This window comes from Anopheles gambiae, chromosome 3 (genome assembly GCF_943734735.2).
Source record: "Anopheles gambiae chromosome 3, idAnoGambNW_F1_1, whole genome shotgun sequence".
NCBI classification, from domain to species: Eukaryota; Metazoa; Arthropoda; class Insecta; order Diptera; family Culicidae; genus Anopheles; species Anopheles gambiae.
The window spans coordinates 32,818,540-32,838,443 of NC_064602.1; the positions used below are offsets into that span (position 1 = coordinate 32,818,540).

Genomic DNA, 19,904 nt, shown 5'->3' on the forward strand with positions numbered 1-19,904 from the left:
CCCGGGGCCCAACCTCATTAAATGTATCCGTAATTTAGCAAAAGCAATTTATCACACCGCAACAACCAAGCGACCTTTGCCTCGTAATTCATTCTTCGTCGCTAAATTAGTCCCCAAGACCTTAAAGAACTTTCTCCGTAGGTTGCGGCGCTCGAGAAAATTGGAGCAAATTCTGTCCCCAAAAAAGGATCATTTTGCATAAAAAGTGTGTATGTGTATGTGTAAGCGGTGGTGCACAAAACACCTTTCACAAGGCAATAAATTAAAATTCAATTTTGGGACATCTTGTATCACACGCCATTCGACATGAGATTTATAAGAAAAAGAAAAAAAAAAAAACTTTGCCACTAGTCGAGAAATCAACCAAACCCCAGTGATGGCCTTGCTTTAGGGAAAAGCATACCCCGTGTGAGTTCACCGTGTACAACAATTTCCGGAAACTCCTTACCGCACTCCATAGCTGGCCACAGCTTGACCTGCACTGTAGGCGAGATGTTTGCGGTTTTTATCTCTTCACCCTCGACGGGTTTGGTTTGGGAAAAGAGAGTGTCGGGAAATTGAAACATCTGGTTTTTGTTGATGGAACGGTCGAACCACCATCAAACCAGAACGCGTTCGTTGCACGATCTTTGAACTCGGGAACCATTGCTGCCCGACTGCCCGGTGGTTTTGATTGTGTGAGGGTGTAATTCTTGCCTTCGCAAGGGAGCAAAGTTGGTAAATATTTTATCAAAATACAAGACACACGCGTCGCCGGCCACCAGCTGTGGAGCAGTTGCCGTTTGATGTTCGCTGTCTCGGAAGTATAAGATTGCTTCGGGATAAGTGATAAGAACGGATGGGAAGTAATGTGTGGATTTTTTTTCCCCCATTTCCATCGCTTCAAACGTGTCCAAATTTACTGTAAGCTGTGGCTAGGTGGCTAGGAATCATCCGTAACCTTACCCTTGGGATGCAGTGATAGTACGATTTGGTGTTTCGGTACAAAGTAGACGCAAGAAGAAATTGGAAGTTACGACTATGTGGTAAGAGGGGGTTAACGGGGAAGCGAATGGAGATTGATGCTGCTGCTTAACAGTCCACCGTTGTCGATGTAGGACACCATCATGTATTGGTGCTACTTTGTGTGGTATAGAGCAGAGTGGTAGAAGAGTAAGGAAGTACCCAATATTAAGTGTCAGAAGCTGTTGCTTATCTCATCTCCTTTTTTCCCCATTTATTTCTGAATTTGTTTCTATGTTGTAATAAAAAGGCACTCATTTATCCATAATAGAAAGATTCATTGGAGTGAATCTTCAAAACGTATAGTAAAGGGAAAGATTACATTCGAGCTGCTGTATGATAACTGCATGAATACGCCTGCAGCTATGCAACGCACAGCTCAAAGCATGCCTAAGAGTGTAGTATAAAACACAGAACTACCTTGTTACGACTCCAATCATCCAATTTCCTTGTATCTATGTACCAAAGCGACCAGTATGACCATCAATAACATGAATATCCCCTCGACAACTGTGCGTGAAACCACTGCCAACAATTAGCTAGCAGGAAACTCCCATCCATTTATTAATTCAACTCCACTGGCAACGAAACCGCGAAAAATCTCTACTCCGTAATTGCAATCCTTCGCCTCAACAGCCGTTCTTGCAAACCACAAAGACGGCAAAACCCCGACCATTATAACCACACACTCACAGCCGGCAAACCCAAACAACCCATCACGGAAGGGCAATCAAATCAAATTCAATTAATTAAATTGTCTCCTGGTCGCCTGGTCTCTGGGCCACAGGAACGACTTGGACAGTTTCTGCCGGTCTAAATATTTCCCATCGGCCCAGCCCAACTCAGTCGCCTTTCAACGGGTAGCTTCAATACTTCCAATACTCCAACTGTAAACTTATTGGAGAGAGAGAAACAGAGAGCGTGAACTTTCTGGCTACCGATCGGAACATAACGCCAGTCTGTCTGGATCGGGTGCAAACAGGCACATCCTCCCATCGTCTCGATGGAAAACAGCCCCATTTCTCCATCACCGCTTATCACTGGGACAACTTTTTTGCACAATCAACATTTCTAGTCTCGCTTTTCCTGGAGAGTGAATCCCGTTTCCTGGTAGTTCGCGTCGGTGTTTTCCTTCCATAATAGAAGATTGTTTCCCACGGAACACTGGTAGCGTGTCCTTTATCTGCTTTTTGTCGGCGCGTATGTTGTTGTTGTTGGTAGTAGTGGCAGCTCGTTTCCTGCTGTTGCCCTTGCCAACCGCAGTTGGGTGCTTTCTGCAGGCGCCATCAGTGTGCCGTACAGTGTCGATGAGTCATAACGTGCATCTCTTCCGTTGTGCTGCTCATATACACGCGCCCGGCACGATACGAAAAGGGATCGGTTTGCTTCTGGTTGTCGACAAGAAAGAAAAAAAACATAAAGGGGGAAAGGACACTGCTATGCAAACGGCACCGGGGGAGAATCCGTTCGAAAATCGGAAGTTTTCCTTTCTCTCCAACTACGCACGCACACTAACACACAAAACTTTCTTGCCACAGCCGCTGGCAAACCCTCGTCGCGATAACTACTACGGCCCGTCATCTGTTCTGGCACAGACATACGATACACACCCAAATTGAGAGTGAGAACCGGGGTCGAAACGAAATTTTCTCCCTTGAAATTAAAGGAGAGAACGATACACTCAGTTAGGTTGCCCTAAAAGTGCTGGAGGTGATAACTAGATATAGCACACTGGCTAAAATTGAGTTTTTCAGGATTTTTATGCTCTTTTAGAATTAACTTTGTTTGAAGAACGGCTTAAAGGGAGCTCTTAAATTATCAAAGATTGAATTGATTCGATTCGTCTGAATTGCTTAATTTTTAAACCAGCAATCGAAGGTGACAATTCTTACAGATATTTACCAATTTTATAAGGTAGCTGTATTAATGATTATGCAATTTATATCTGTACTGATAATTTTAATTGAATGAAATTGATATTGCAATTAAAATAGGCTTTTCATTTAAACAACAACATTTTTGCCATTGAATTGCCGGAATGTATCTATGCATGTAATAGAGAATACTGTGAATTTTAGTATGTACTTATGGCGTCACTTTGTCATACATTCATATATTGCTTGATTTTTGCAATATATTATCAGTTTATTTTATTGGATTTTGTGAACAATGAAGAAGTCCATAATCAAAAATTCAACCTAATTAACACTTTTTGAGTAGTTTTAAAACTATGCCCCTCATAGAGTTCTTGATTTGATGTGCCTTTTAGGTAAACAGTAACAAAAATCTGCCAAAATGCACTGAATATGCTCGAAACAATTATGGTGGATGATGAAGGATGGTTTAAAAATAAATGACACAAGTCCCTTTTGAATGAATACAACACTATTCACTGCTAGCAAGATGTTTTTCAACAGCTGTCGCATAATGTATAGACACTACAATAAACTTTCAGTTCTTACACACGATTTTGAACTCATCACCAAGAACTGTCATACTCAATCCAGCTTGAGAAGTGTTGAAAATCAAATGGAAGAACAGCAACATTATTGTGATGCAAATATAACAATTTCACAGCTGTTGAAACACATCTCGCAAGCAATGAAAGTAATGCTGTTGACATTGGAAATGGAATCAGACAAAACCTGTAATTTCAAATATTGAGCAATCGGCAACGCAAACATCAACTTTCGGTTACACCCAACATGCTGCTTCAACCGAGCAGCCCGAATGGATACCGTTGGCACTCACGCTCAAGGGCGATACGCGCCGTCCAATCTCACTCGTTACGGGCACGGCCAAAGGGATACACGGTGCCTTCCCTTGTCGGGTGCGTTTTTTTACCCATTGTGTGGCGAACGCGCACGCGGTCACTCGTTTCCGCACGGGCTCGGGCTCGCCCCCCAAAACGCAACCAAACGAGCAGGAGCAGCGAACCGACAGGACCCGTCGCCGCACGCGCGTGAGTGTGAATCAGTCCGTCGGTCCTGCAAGTGGTGAGTTCGGCAGCGCCAGCGAACGGAATCGACAACCCTCCGCCAACCTGTTATCGGTGGCACTCCGCCCGTGTAGCCGGCTGTAGCTGAAGTGAGTTTGTTTGCGAGCTAGAAGCAGGACTAAACAAGGACTAAAACACTGTAAGAAATCAAGTACAGCTTAACCTGACTTTTCCTTTTGTCCCGTTGTTTCCTTCATCCCATCGAGAGCCTTTTGAAAGAATCCAGCTCCGACATGAATTGGCCAGCTGCCAACAACCACCGGTTGTGGTGGTCCCGTGGCTCAACTAGACTCCACCTCTTAGTGTGAGTGCAAATGTGTGACCGTGTTGCGTGAATGTGTGTGCCGATATTGCTCACTCATGTGATCCTGATTGTGTATGTGTGTGTTGGTGCACTAGTTGAGAACCACCATCAATGCATCCGGCATTTTGCTGCAACCACCGAAACAATTAGAGCAGAGAATTGGTTGAGTAAGAAAAATAAAAAAACGGGGAAAAATCACCCTCGTCGTCGTCGTCGAAAAGTGCATTCGCTCATCGACCGGTGCGCGGTGAAAAGCCTGTTTCCCCGTTTCAGTTGTGAAAATGCATTTCCTCCCTCTCTGCGAAAGCGATCAAAAGGCAGTTGTGGAAAACGGAAAGCAAATAAAAACGGGTGCAATTTGATTGACAAAAGCAAATGTTGCAATAGAAAATCGTTTTCAGGAAGGGGTTTGGTCATTCTAACTGGAATGCAGTGTACCGAGCTCTAGTGGACCGACAATAAGCTACCAACAAAGCGTTAGTTCTATATTTAATGTGTTCAATTTATTCTCAAGCAGCAAACTCCTAACCGTGATGTGATAAAAGTGAAATGTTTCATACTGTAAGTTTGTAAAACTTGCATCGCTTCATCCTGAAAAGGAAAACCAATCAAAAAGTGCATACCGTAGCTTGCCTTACAAATTTCGTTCCTGCCTTGCTACTGCTAACCTTTCGTCTCCCATGGGACCACCGCACGTTTCGGTCCTTCGAGCCGGATAAAACCAAACGTCGGAAGCATCGACGACAACACGCCCCGAACATACCCGAAAGCGCTTCTGCCGTTGCTGGATTAAAGTGCGATAGCTCGGTCCAGTGCTCGGTACGGTGCCCAACTCCTCGGCAGCAGCAGAAGACGCCAGCTTTAAAGGGTATGTTGTGCCGGGGATAGGATATCACGTACCAATCGACTCGAACAGGAACAAGGCCACCAAATTGAGTGAAAAACAAAGGCAAGGGATAAAAAACTACGCGAAACAAATACACCAAATTGTACTCCACGCCAGATGGAAATCGGATAGAAGAGGGACAGAGAGTAGGAGGGAAAGGCACAAGAGTTTGAAAGTCGAGCAGCGCGAGGCATTCGTGTCGACGCCGGAATTGAATTATAGCTTTGTTTTGTTGCTCGTAAACCAAGCAGCCTTTCCCCCCACGCTTTGGTTGTGTATGCTGGTTCGTCCTTTCCTTACATTCTGGTCTGTGGTTGTGAATGTGCAAATGTGTGTGTGTGTGTCGATGTGCGTCCGGAAATGAAATCCATTCCCCGAGCGTTTGAAGCGAGCTGCTCAGTTTCGCAAACGACACGGTTTCCATATCTTCTTGGCACGTCTTGGCGGCCGTTGGTTCGATTGCGAGAAGTTGCGAGGAAAATCGCACAAGATGGTAGAAGACCCGGACCCGAGCGATGCTGAGTTCCTGAGCAGAGCGTGTGTGTGTGTGTGCTTATGAAAAGGAAGAAAAGAACAAACTGTCGGATTGTGCGATGCTCTAGGAAAAGCAACTGGCATTTCTTTGCAGTCGAAAATCGATCGAAAAGAATATTTTTATCATTTCTTTTATCTGATTTGGGGTATTATTTTGTGAAAATGCTCTTAATAAGCCCTAAATGAGATTCTAAAGAAGCTCTAATGCAAAGCGGATTGCCTAATTCAAGGTATTTTACAATGCGTATTGCATACTTTCATAAAATTGTTAGTGAATTTACTAAAAACGCCTGAATGTATGCAATCGGCAACACAGAAGTTCCTTATTTTTTGTTGTTTTTTTATTAAATTACTGTTCTGAGAATTCTGGAAAAAGAAAACCTGAAGTCACTTCTGTGCTTACCTTAATTAGCAGCGCTAATGAGGAAGCAGTTGCACATTTTGCAGTCCCCCGTTTGCCACAATCCCCACAATTCCCTTAAGTATCCAGTATTAAATCATTTCACTTAATCCTAACAACATTTACGTAACCGTCGTCCTACCTACCCAAACACACAAAGCAACCGGCAATGCAACCAAGCGCTCAAAGCGGGAGGAAAACTCTTTTCCACTAAAAACACTGTACCCAGTTTTAATTGCAAACGCTGCTTCTCGCTCCTTTTGTTGCGGCGGCCGAGGATCGTTTTTCTGTGCCGTGTGTACACGTATACAGACACGTAGGACACACACACGAAGGAGTACGTCAAACCGCTGAAGGCGGTAAACATGGCAAGACGGTAATACTCGGTCTACCAGGTTGCCCAGGAGCCCTATTATCGCCAGCGTGAGTCAGCCGTGATGAGACGGGAGGGCGAATGCAGCCGGGTCTGGTAAATTATGCTATGTAAATAAGATTGGTGTATATTTTAGCCACCCCAAACCACTGGCCCAGCGCCCAGGTGTGTGTGTGTGGTGCTTGGGAAAAAGGACCGCATGACTCGTCGAGCTCGTCACTTTCACACCTCGAACCCCATCCGCCAATATGGATTGTCGTCCGGAAGGACTGCTGCTGCTGGTGCCATGAGCCAAGGGCTGGGAGTAAATTTATTTAAATTCTTACAAAATAAAAACATACCTTCCCACGGGCGAAGAAGAGCAGTAGGTGCTGTCAAAGTGTGAACAAATTTGAGGCCAGCGATAAAATTTGGCTGTGGCAACATCGTTTTCGAGATCGGTGGCTTCGTGGCAATCGAATAAAATTTAAAGCTTTTACATTCTGCTCTTCTCCGAGGGATTGAAGCCCACCAGAACGGCAAGAACGTCTTTGAAGGTAGATTTATGCAGCCATTGGCTGTGGTGCTTGCTCTCTCAAGCTCGTTTTTCTTCGTAATTGCTGCTTCATAATGTGAGAAAGGCAGACGCTGGCCGTATCATGTCTAGCGAGAGCGTTATGGTGTCGGTTCATAAATCGTGCCAGGAGCGTTGCCAAATATGGTACGCAAATCAAATGAATCATCTTTTTTTTTGATTAGATTTCGAGTAGAAAACACTTACCGATTGGTCGAAGACGTTATGCATCATGTTTGGAAGTTTAATGCCATTATTTAACATATTTATGTTGTACATTCGTCGCCGAACAGGATCAACACAGGAAAGATTGTTGAGATAAGGAGCAATATATAAGCAGATTGCATAACTTCGGGCGTTTATTTATAGCGTTCAAGTAGAAATTCCGTACAATTATGCAATCCGCATCACAAAACTGTCTTACCGCAGTTTTGTTTACCGGTTGCTTATCTCCAACCAAAAGGATAAGACTTTCTAAGCCATTAAAACCCCATCCTGAAGCAAAACCCGGCTCGCCAGTTAATGTTGCTGTTAAATTGTCTGTATGTTTTATGCCACTTACGTTATCTTATAGAAAAACCCTTTCCCAGAACTTTACGCACTCGTTAAAAGCATCCCGAGTGTTTAAATTTAAAGCTCTCTCGAATTTAGTCGGACAGCAAACAGCAGCAAAACCCAATCCCCCCCAATTGGATCGTAAAAAACCTCAACCTCCAGGCTTCATGGTCATAAAGTGATCGGACACTTGCACAAACTCACACCGACAGCCACTGATACTAGGCCAAACCAAAAAATCCCCCTTTCCTTAATCCTTTGCCGCAACCGCAACCGGCCGAAACCAATCCTTCCGAGACGGCGGTCGCCTTAGTCGAAGCATAAAAGTCAAATCATTCACTCTCGATTATGAAGCAGCCGACAGGGCTCATCCTGCTCGGGTCGATAGCCTCGGCCGGCGCAGTAGCGCAGTAGGTACGAAATTGAACTTCAATAAACGGTGGAAATAGGGAAAAACGGAACCCACCAGTCCACCACAAATCCCTCGAAAGCGATCTCGATTGGGGGAGGCGGGAGTGAAAATTTTCCCATGAGCCTGCAACCTGGACCAAACGGTTGGCCTATTTTTAACCAACCTTGTCCGACCAGTGGCAAGGATTTTACGAGCCTATGATCCTTTCTGGAAAGAAGTTTCAGCTGTTTCGCTTTGTCTCACGTGAAGCTAAAGGTAAACTGAGTAAGCAAGAGTGCGGTTGTTATTTTCTGTGTTTTCAATTCAGCTCTGTTGTTGATTTTCCTCTCACGCTTTATCTAATCTCGTGGAAAATAAAACGAAAATTTATCTCACCGACCGGCTTCATTCCAAACCCGATTAGCAGCGCCAGCAGCACAGGGTGGGCACTGGCAACCGTAGCAATGTTTAATGTTGTGGCAATAAGCCACAGCAACACTGATTAAGCCCTTCGCTCCTTTTCCAAAAGGCGCTAACAAAACATATGATTTTGCAGTGGAAAATTGGCATAACATTCTCGAGATGATTTATGTCACGCCTTCCGCTACACGCTTTTGCGATCTGTGTTTTCCTCCTACTTGCAGCTCAATTTGTGGACGTTTGGTGACGTCGGATGGCGGCCGATGCAACACGCAGGATCGATTAATTACGGCAAATTTCACCCCGGGAAAATGGATAATGCTGCCGGCTCCGTGGAAATGGAGTCGCTGGACGGTGTGTGGACCGTTCGTTTATGATTTATGGAACGCGTGAACGGATTATTGAATTATCCGGGCTCCAATGTCCCAGTGTGTGTGTGTATCACGCTTGCTGTTTGCGGTGGACATGATTATCCTGTATGCATGAATTGCATATGATTTATGACGCCGGATCCAGCCGGTTCGTTGGCGGTGTTGGCCGTTAATTGGATTTAACCGTGCATTCCCCGTCGTTTCGCTACACTTTACTGCCTTTTGTTCTTTGCACGATAAACAACCCGATGCTTTTGCATTCTTTTTGTAAGCTTTTCCTTAAAACATCCTGTTGACCGACAACAACCAATGAGGATCAATGCATCGAGCGAGTTTAATTAGCATTTCAAATGTTCATTCCAGAAGCAGACGGAAGGAAATGTAGCAGCTATCGATAAAAAGATGTTATTTCATACTGCTCTCTTGTTTTATTTATTTTTTCTATAAAAAAGGGTGTTTGTACACAGTCATCTACCTACGGATGAGAGGTATCGATTTTTATTGATCCATTTTAAGGGGAGCGCAAACGATACGAACACCTACGGAAGAGGAAGCTGCCGTTCGATTTGCTCCACCGTTGTGTGCGTTGATGAGTTTTACAGACTTCCTATATGAGATTATTTCCCAAAGTGTTGTGGTTTGTTGTCTCTTCCATTTTTGCTTCCATTTAAAAAGAGCTAAACCACTTTAATTTAACTACCCATTCGGACAATGTGCAAATCCACCAAAACCTTCCCGCTGACTGTTACAACATCGCTCACCAATTCAGAATCAAATTGAGAGGAAGTTACAGACAGACGCGCCCTAACCAGTCAGCCAGTACATACGCGGTTGGTGACATCGGTTTTACAGATTTAATAGCATTTCGACGACCGTATGCCACATCGCCGTATCCTGGTTTGTGTCATAGATGGTGGTCGGGGTCGTAAAAAGGAAAAGCCCTCCAAGCCATCCAATCAAACGATTCTGTCTGGTGTGTGTGTGTACGTTATACTCAGACTAGTGAGCAATCGATGGATTTAGATTTTTATTTTGAGAGGATTGGACTTTTTTAATGGGTTGGTAGGAAAGACAATTAAAATTTTACCATCGCCATAAGCGATTTGCAATCAAATTAGATAGAATGTACCATTTTTAATTGCTTTTCCTTCAAACAGCATTTCGATAGAGCTAATTTGTTTAGCAAATTGCATAACTAAGGGCGCTTTGTCATGCAGGTGGCAGACTGTAGAATGAAAATTTACTTATTTTATTCAAAATTACTTTTCAATTAAGAAACAGAGTTTTTTGCAGCAATATTTCAAAATAAATCAATACATTCTTGCCATCTCTTCCACACTTAGGCTTGTTAAGGACCGAAAATCTGCTTTAATTTACAAACTTCCCATAAACGTAACGCAGTGCCCGCATGCTTTTGCCAAAGAAGTTAAATTCAAAGTTGGTTTCCCTTGTTCTAAATCTCAAACCAACTTCTATCTGTGTGAGCAAAACGCTGAAACCATTTCGTTGAAAATTACATTCCGCTACTTGACAACTTTGGCCAACTTCGCTCTCGGGCAACGAGTAAAGCAATACTTTAAAGCAGAGAAAAGCGAACCACAACAACCCAAAAGACAATTTTCACTTTTAAAACCACTTCCAACTCAAGCGAATCTGGAACCACACGGTGGAGTGTCAGAGGCAGTTCGGGGGGAGTGTAAGTGTCCGCCCAGCCCACAGCACTTAAGGGTGGCGTGATGAGCGAAATAAATTGGTCGAATCAAAGAATCTCTTCCTGCGCGCTTCTCCAGCCTGCCCAAACCTCACCGTGTGCGTGAAAGTAAAACGCGTAGGGAAATTGCTTTACCAATTGCGAAAGGAAAAATGGTAACATTGGTCGACTGTGGCGTACGACTGTTTGCCTGGACAACTTGTAGATCAAGTCGCAAGAACGTAACTCCTTAAGATTCCTTCCATTTCGTACAATTTTAGCCACTGGGACGGTAGCTTCTGTACAGCTCTTTTTCTACAAGGCCAGGCCAACGTAATGCACTTTATCGACCGACTAGCCCCATGAGTGGATCCACTTGGGCAATGCACTTCAGTGCAATCAGCAGCGGGAGGAAGAGAGCGAGACCTGGGAAAGTGCACTTTGGCAATCTGAAGAAACATTTCAATTCCAACCATGCTGTACGATCGAAGTGTTGGGTTGGAATTACAAAAAACGAAAGAGAAGAAACCTCTTGAAGCGGGAACAAGACGGCGCACCAATGTAATCTAAATTATTTCCATCCTAATTGGAACCAATTCCATTTGGTGGTGGCCGGCGGGCAACAACACGCGCCCGTCTCGGGAATTCGTGGCCCGAGCAGAGCAGAAGCAACCAGAGAAGTGGGACAGAAGCAATACAAACACAAAACAAAAAATGAATGGCAGAATTGAAAAATATGCAGCACAATTCAAGGAACCGATAGTGATAAGACGAACTCCTCTCGCTCCTGGGGCAAAGCAATCGAGCGACACGGAGACCGCGCACCGTACCATGCGTCTCCATTAATTTCAATTAAGAATGTGGCGGAGCTTGGAACTGAAGGGCAGACGCGAGTCGCTTGTCACGCGGATGACTAATTAAAGGGAATTGTTGCGTGAAGCCGTTGGGCTGCGGCAAAGCCGCTGTACAGGTCAATATTTACTCTACCCGCAACTCTTCAAGCGATTTAATCCGTCTCGTCAGAAACTGTTGTTGGTGCTTGCAGAGGGGGTGAAGGATGTGTCTAGGCGGAACAAAACAGAGCTGTGTGAGCTCCGTTGCAGAAGAAGCCAACACGATGGCTTCAAGACGGGGTAGAAGGATTATCCGCATTAATAAATTCGTTCCGTGTTCCGGAGCGGCGGCTTTTGGTACAACACCCATTCGGTTGCGTTTTGGCACGGCCATCGTTCACGTGAAATGGGTTGGTTGCGGTTGGTTGTAAATAAAAGACCACCAGACGCCTGCTGCACTGTTTTTTGTATCGTCATGGCGTGAGTGAAGAAGGTGGAGGTGTAGCTATGGGTGGCTGTTGACCGAGTTTTTCGCCCGAGCCACTGACCTGGGACAACCGAGAAGCTTTTGGTTTAGGATTTGTATTTCAATATGCATCGAAGTGATGTTCTGTTTCGCTTCTTCAATGTCATTGATTGATTTTAATACCAGAATTCCCTAGGTAAACATCACATCACAGATCATTTAAACATCATACCAGGCCCGATTAAATCCTCAAATAAATCACTTCCGATGAAACATTTCACGTTCACCCTTGAAATACTTTGAAAGTCAAAGTGATTTTGCAATTAAAAGCGGATCGATTTGCTCTTCCGACCCCGTAATGCATGCAAATGTGTATGCGTGATCACTCGGTCCTATTTCCGTAAGAAACGGATCCCGGGCATCACTTTCCGATATCTCATTTGCAAACGATCCATCGCATCGCGAGCGGCATCACAGCTCGGCTTGTTTACCGCATGTAAATCGCACTGATTAGTATGCTGCCACCCGGCAAGCATGATTGTCAGATTGTCGTTGTTTGAAAAGCGGCGGCAAGTCGTGGTTCGTCGTTCAACGTCTTCCGGCGGGCTTCTCCCAAACCCCCCCAATGGTGCAAATAGTGGCAAAACCCAGGGCCAGGCACACACAGTGTCGGTTTTAAATATTCATCAATGGGAAAAGGCGTGTTCGGTACGGCGTTTTATCGACCGTTTGCTGTCGGCGTCTTCCAGTGTAGCAACTGTAACTGTACTCACCATGCCAGCAAGGGCCAGTCTTTTATCCTTTTATTGTCATTTTGTGCTATTATTTCTGTCTAGAGAGTTAATTTCGATTCTCTTTCCTTCGGTGGAAAAGAAATCATTTATTTAAGATTCTGCATGAAAAGTTTCAAGTGAATTTCATACCACCAATGCAATATTAATATCGCAACCCAATGTCCAGCGAACAGCCCATGGTGATTGTGTGTTTTGCAGATTGCATACCTCTCGGGCTGATTGGAGTACATTGCTCGGTGCCAAAAAGGAAGGTTCAAAATAGAAAGCACCTAACAATCGATTTTGTTTTTCATGTTTTGAATTGGTGTCGGGTTAAAAATAGTTACATGGACTGTTCTATTTTTATTTAATTTGCTTTATCTTCAAACTAACTAGCAAAATAGCTTCTTTCCACAAGTTGTGTCCGACATACTTCTACAAGCCATCAAATATGGTATCTAACGAGCCGAGCTTACCGTTTTTGACGGCCCTAATGTGTCTGCCTTCACTCATACAATCTCGGGTTTTATCACATGCAAACAACGGCACACACAATGTTCGCGCACAGACCGGAGGGAAAATTAAATTAAGCTTTATCAGCGCAACAACATCCTGGGACTTTCCATACACCGCACAGGCCGAATGACATTAAATCTTCCACTCAAAGAGCTAGCACAACGACACAGCCTGCCAGGCCTGTACGGGAAGGACAGTCGACAGCCGCGACTCGGTGGAAATGTATCAAAACGAGCCGTCGTACACGGTGGCCAGTGAAGGCAATAAGTACCACATACACAGCAAACAGAGCACGCTCAACGCCGGACCACTAACGCTTCCTTCCTTCCTTCTGCCCGAGGCGCTTGTTGTGTTTTCGTATGCAAAACAACTGGAAAGGCTGGACCCAAAGCTGGGCGGCTTTCCGTGGGGCGGAAGACATATGACCGAATGCATGCCAGCGGTTCCCGTTTCCAGCAGTTCCGGTTGCCATCCTGGGCCGGGCGTTTAATTATTTCGCAAGGATAATTCACTTTCTGCAGATATCGTTTATAACCCGCGCGCGTGTACTCCATTTTCCTGTTGCTCCATGCCCCATTGACAAGTGCAGCGATGTGTGCATATAACTAATGTGATTTTTCTCTCGTTCTCCCCTCCTCACAGATGTCGTAGCAGCCGTGGCGACCATCTGGACAGTGTGGGAACGAACCCACCGGCAATGGAGCACTCCGGACATGTCAACGGCAAGAGCGCGCGGCACAGCAGCGGCAGCACGGTCGGACCGAACGGGCGCGAGTACTGGGGCAAGCTGCCGGAACCGGGTCCACACGGGCACGGTGGCAGCAGCAGCAACGGGGGCAGTCAGCACGGTTCCCAGCCGCCCAGTCCGACCGGTGGGCGTAAGGACAAGACCGGATCCAGCCCGGGCCAGTCACGTCGCAGCACGCCCTCTTCGAAGAGTGGCTCGAGCCGGGCCAAATCGGCGGCCGGTGTACCGCAAAGCTTCGGCTACATTAAACGAGCGAACGGTGTAGATCCACACCAGCAGCACCAGCAGCAGCAGCAGCAACAGGGACAAAATCTGCTTCAAGGTGGACGAACGGCCCACGTTTCGGCCGTGCCGCGCTCGAGCAAGCTGAAGGTGTCCGGCGGCACCCAAACGACCACCGCCGACTTCCAAGCTAGTAAGTTTAGTCGTAGCATGCGCTCTTTTGCTGACAACTTCCGAGCTCTAATCCGTTTTCTATTCGCTCTCGATTGTTTCATTTTAGAAGTGCAACAACATCCCCAATATCGCAGCTTCTCGCTCACGGGACCCGGCGCGGCCCAGCTCAGCCAGTCGGTGAAAGAAAGGTTTGGCTCCGGCACGCACAGTTTGCCCAAGCCCGGTTTAGATATGCATGTCTTCCAGCATAGGTTTGTGTGTTCTGTCCTGGACTAATCCCGTTTCACCCTGCTAACCGAGTGGCATCATTTGCATCACAAACCTAACCGAACTAACATCATTGTCTCTTTTTCTCTCTTCCTTTAAACGTTCCCTTTAAACGAACTCCACTCCGGTACGGCTTTCCAACGACTCTCTGTTTGGTTTTGCGACGACGACTTCCTCGACTTTCTGTGTGTCCTTACTGTCCTAACCATACCAGAATGTCCAATCGCGCCTCCGCCAAGCTAACGGACGGCAGCCTCTCGGACACGCAAACGTACGCGGAGGTCAAGCCCGACTACGGTTCGTACGCGATGTGGCTCAAGCACTCGAACACGGCCAGCAGCCGGCTGTCCGAGGGCGACACCACGCTTGATGCCATCGCGCACGGGACGGCCCCGTCGTCGGCGGTGGTTGCCGCCGGCTCGGTGACCGGTTCGCCCGGCCCAGCTACCCGGCCGCACAAGCTGCTGCATCATACGCGCGGTGAAACGCAACAGCCGCATCTGCATCAACAGTCGGCCACCATGAACAGTCCGCGGCTGAACCGTAGCAACAGCATCAGGTAATTATCCGCGTCCGAGGTGTGGTTCCGGTTGTGTTTGTGTGTTTCGTTGTTGATTTGTAGTTGGCTCCGGAAATCAAGGAGTAGTGGTGTTGTTGGGAGATGTTCCCGGACATTCAGACAGCGTCAGTCTTCTGAAAGAAAACGCAATTTTAGGTTCTTCTCAATGTATTCTTTGCGCTTTTAACGTGTTTTGTTGCTTCGTTTAAGATACTCTTTTGCTCTTTTGCTTCTTTGCGATGTCCTATTCCTAAGCTCTGTGCTTCTTTTTCGTATGTTTTGCCCACCAAAAAATCGATTCCAATTCGTGTGTCCTCGTTGGAGGACCCTCAAAAACTCCTAATGTACTACCTCTCCACCCGCCTGGCTGTGTTGTCACACATTATGGTTATGTTTATTCTGTTCGGTTCGCTTACCTGCTCCACCGGATGCCATCCGCTGCTGCTGCTGCTGCTCCTCCGGCAGCTAGATGACACCGTCGTAGAGTGTGGATTTTATTTGTCCGCTTCTTTCCCGCTGTCCAATGCTTTGCATCTACAAGTCACGTGTACCGTGGACCCGGTCCGCAAAAAGACTTCAGCAAGTGTCATCACCACTCGTATCACCTTTAATATGCCGTTCTTGTTTCGTTCTCTTCTCACGCCCTCCCTTGGATAGCTATCTGAAAGAGAGGACCTACCCCAGGTACATACCGTTTATTAACCTTCCCACCAGCCAACCAACTCGGCCGTAGTATCATCAGCATTCACCAACAACAACAACAACAACAAAAACGACCCATACGACCTCACCGAAATCGATATATGGTCCATGAACATTCATAGCATGCCCCTCACACGACTCACAGACCTTCTCACACAGCGCACCCCACACATACACAAACACGCAGGAGAGTGTGGCAACTGTTGGAAAAATGTATTTCCCACTGCAGCAGGACGTAGCAGTATGGCAGGCTTTTTGGGGTTGTTTGGGATGTTTGGGATGTTTTCTTTTTGGCTGTTTTTTTCCTGAAGTGTGGAGCTTAATCAACTACCCTGTTTTCGCACAACCGACGCATTGCATTCATTCTCCTCCCCTCCTTTGGCAGTCCGATTGACAGCCGTCATTATGGCGATGCTCCTTCCGCACTGATCTTCACTCTCCTCCCCACGCACGCCAAGGTGTACTGACTATCGGGCTATGAATTATGCACACACGCAAAAAGGATAAACGACAGGCACGTGACGGTGAAGTTCCTGCTGCGTTCCAATCAATATCGAGCAGCTCCCAATACTACCTTTCGCACCTGCTCTTCTTGGCTGCCCGCACACTGTGAGGAGGGTTGATCGATAACGTGCTCCAGTCAACGGAACCGGGTGTGTGTGTTTGAGCACCTACAAAATGAAGACATTGCGAAAGGACTGGGGGTACACTGCTCACTCATCCGTGGAAGCTGAATTTAAAGTAGGACCCGCTCCTCTGTGAAGACTTTACGCTTTTCCTACCATACGAAAACGGGCACACGGAGCAGCAGAGGCAGCAGCAGAGTGTTGTGGGTGTGATAAGATTAAAAAGTTTTTAATTAAATTTACTTTGTTTTATTGCATTTTGAGTGGCCTTGGCTTGTTACGGACGGACGGGATTGTGCATCGGACCGTCCGGCAGTGTGCCCGGTCCAGTCAGTGCGTGATAAGACAATGGAAGGAATTAAATGGGGTTTTTCTTCTTTTTGCTCCGTGATGCTCCCGACTCGCTTGCCGTGCCTTCCCAGTTATGAGTTGGATAATATTATTCTTTTCTTCTGGGTTGCATTTGTTCCTCTCTCCACTCGTACACTGCGTCGGTACTTGCGTGACAGTGGCATGAAATGTTGGAAAGAATGTCTGAGTTTGTCCTGTGCAGATTATTGCCACTTTTGCCGCACCCCTTCCCCCACAGATCGTCAATGTTGTGTGTTGAACCGTTGGCTATGGGCTGGAATTTCCCGGCATTGCTGGTTTCAGCGGTTTTTACATGAACGATGGACGCTAATGTAACTTACCCGAGAAGATGCTGGGAGACGAGGAGCTGAAGTCATCGTAAAACTCATCGGGTCGTAAAAATCGTATTAAGTAGCTGACGATCACAAAAAACACATTGCATGCCGGAGACGGGCTTGTCGGCGCTTTTTGAGCCCATTGGAGGTGGAGTTTGCCCCCTAAGAAAGGTTAGGGCATCTGATGAAGTTATTTCGTCCGCCAACGTATTGATTGGCTAGCTTTTGCCCAAGCAGACCCCAAACAGCAGACGGGGCGAAATGGGGCTCCTGAGCGCCAGCGAAGCTTCCACTTAGAGCCTTGCGCCAAACGCAAAACATTACGTCCCATATTGGGTGTCTGCACGACACCGATTAACTTTCTCATTAAACGCAAAAGCGGAACCCGCAGCCACCCGCAGCCAGCCCAGAACACTCACCACGACCGTACACGTTTCGCATATATTGATCCTACCCTCCCACTCCCTTGCCACTAATGTCGCGTCACTTTAATATTTATTCGCCCCGTTTGAGGCCGCTTATTTACGTACCGATGATGGTGGGCTACGGTGGCCGGTTCCGTTTGCCAGCATACACGCTACATTACGCCACATCATAAATGTGGCTGACGAGAGAGATGTTTGACAGTCGCCTGGACGGAGAAGTTCGAGATGTGAACTCCGTTCCGTGTTTGTGCAACTGGACATTGGAGCTACGAGCGGACCTCAACCAAAGTGACCCAAACCATGCCCGGTCGCTTCGCTGATTGATGGACGGGACGGACTACATCGACCGGAGGAAAATGCTACGACTCCCCACCCCCCAGTTTCGTTCTGACCATTTATAGATGTTTGCGTCGCATTGCGTCGTCGTCGTGGTTGTCGTCGTCGTGGTAGTTCAAGCCCCAGGATCCTTTACCCTGGGAAACGGTGCAAAGCGCAGCAGAAGTTCAAAATCTGAATAACTGTTTGCGATTTAAATATTTATTCGCATACCGTCGTCACCAACAACCACAACTCGCTAACACTGCTGCTGCTGCTGCATACTTCAAAACCTTCCTCCAAAGACCATTTTCCATTTCCAGCAAGTCGAATGTTGATCGTTTGTGGGCCATCTTCTGTTGATGCGATGTGATGTTGATGTTGATGCCATCTTCTGGGCCGTTTAAACACATTCATTTCCATCTCTATTATGGAGGCTTTCATCTCTCTCTCTCTCTCTATCTCTTAACCGTTGCAATCTGCATATGACAACCTCTTGCGTAGTATGCATCATGTTCATGCGCGTAATACCCGTAACGACATTAACCGCGAGATCGACTTCTTAACACCGAAATACATCCGCAACTTGCATGCCCCGCTCACGCTTTCCTATTCCTTCACCCAATACAGATCGACCAAGTCGGAGAAAATGTATCCCTCGATGCTGAGCCGCGGCCCGGACGTGGAGATTGAACCGTACTACTGTCTGCCGGTGGGGACGGTCGTGCATCCGGGCAACGGTGGCATGGTACCGTGGAGTCAGCCGACCTCACCGACACCACCGACGCGCGGCTTCGGTGGGCTGCTTTCGCCGACCCACGCCGGCAACAGTGCCGGCAGTCGGCTCACCTACCCGAAGAAGAACGATGACGGTAAGCGTTGGTAGTGCGGAAGTGCGTTCTGATCGTCATTTTATTCTAATCGGATCCTATTTTTGCCCCATTTTTTTTCCTGCCCAGTGCATGGCAGTCAGGCGTCACTACTATCGGGCGGCTCGTCCCTGTACGGGTCGACCGAGGAACGGCAGGCAGGGGAGGTGCGCCGACTCAAGCGCGAACTAGCGGACGCCCGGGACCAGGTCATGAGTCTTTCCAGCCAGCTGTCAACAAACGTAAGTATCTCTCGAGGGCTTTAAAAACCCGTTTCCCAAGTTTGCAAATGCACAGGAAACTGACGTTCAGGTTCAAAGTTCGCAAGTTTTTTGAAGTTTTTCTGAGAAGGAACTAAAAAATAGTTTTGCCACCACGGGGAAAGAGTTTTGTTAGTTTCCCGTTAAATGACATCCCCATAATGCGGATATATCCTTCGACCTAGTTTTGCGTCTCGCATGGGGAAAGCATCGTGCTTTGTTTGGGAAGAGTTTTTCGCCGTTTTTGTTGGTGAAAAGTTGGAAATTTTCACCCGGTAATGGAAGGCGTAAAAAAGCACCTGGCGAAGCATTCTTCGTGTCCGGTGGAATGCCTTACCCTGGCTTGGCTAATTTTTAACGGCCACTACACTCTTAATGTGCTAAATTGGAATGGAAAGCTTTCGGCGTTAACATAAATTCGCCCGTAATAAAGAGTTCTAGTTTAAATTCGGGCTGTCAGCAAAATATTAAGACAAACGTATTGAGAGAGAGAGAGGGCAGGCTTTTTGTGCCTTGTTCCCAAGTTCAATCTCGGTCAGTGCAGTGCAAAATACAGTACAACAAACAAAAAACATCACACCAGAATATAAATCTTTGCAAGCAAAACAAAGGGCAGTGCAGCTTTTTGAGGGTGAAAATAAATTTTAATTTTCCACCGCTTTTTCTCTTGCGGAGGGAGAGCGTTCGTTTTCGCCCAAACCATCTGAGCTGACCGCTTGCTAATCGAGCATAGCGAGGCGAGGGTTTTTTTTAAATATATATTTTAGGTACAGTAGAACAACTCAGTGAAAAAACCGCCCCAAAACAGAAAACACAGCGCAGCCAGCTTGTGCTTGGGCCGTGGTAACGAAGATTTATCGTTCGTCTTGAGCCAACATGCGAACTTGCAATTCTCCTGCACAAGGGGGAAAGCAGTTCTTTTTGTGCTGCTCTCTCAATCGCTTTGCAACACAATTTTGAGCATGTTTTCTAGGTTGGCTTTACGT

The 19,904-nt window shown here is 46.6% G+C and overlaps 1 protein-coding gene across 13 annotated transcripts in view; it reads left to right on the forward strand.

Moving 5' to 3' along the window:
* Window positions 1–19,904, forward strand: part of LOC1271327 (protein sickie) — a 279,487-nt gene that overhangs the window by 188,500 nt on the left and 71,083 nt on the right. For 7 of the 13 annotated variants that reach the window (XM_061659110.1, XM_061659104.1, XM_061659109.1 and 4 more), the window contains 6 exons: window positions 13,708–14,228; window positions 14,316–14,460; window positions 14,691–15,035; window positions 15,693–15,719; window positions 18,420–18,661; window positions 18,749–18,900. In XM_061659110.1, coding sequence (XP_061515094.1) covers window positions 13,708–14,228; window positions 14,316–14,460; window positions 14,691–15,035; window positions 15,693–15,719; window positions 18,420–18,661; window positions 18,749–18,900 — 1,432 coding nt within the window. The remainder of the gene's footprint in view (window positions 1–13,707; window positions 14,229–14,315; window positions 14,461–14,690; window positions 15,036–15,692; window positions 15,720–18,419; window positions 18,662–18,748; window positions 18,901–19,904) is intronic. The other 6 variants (XM_061659105.1, XM_061659116.1, XM_061659108.1 and 3 more) reach the window with 4 other exon arrangements.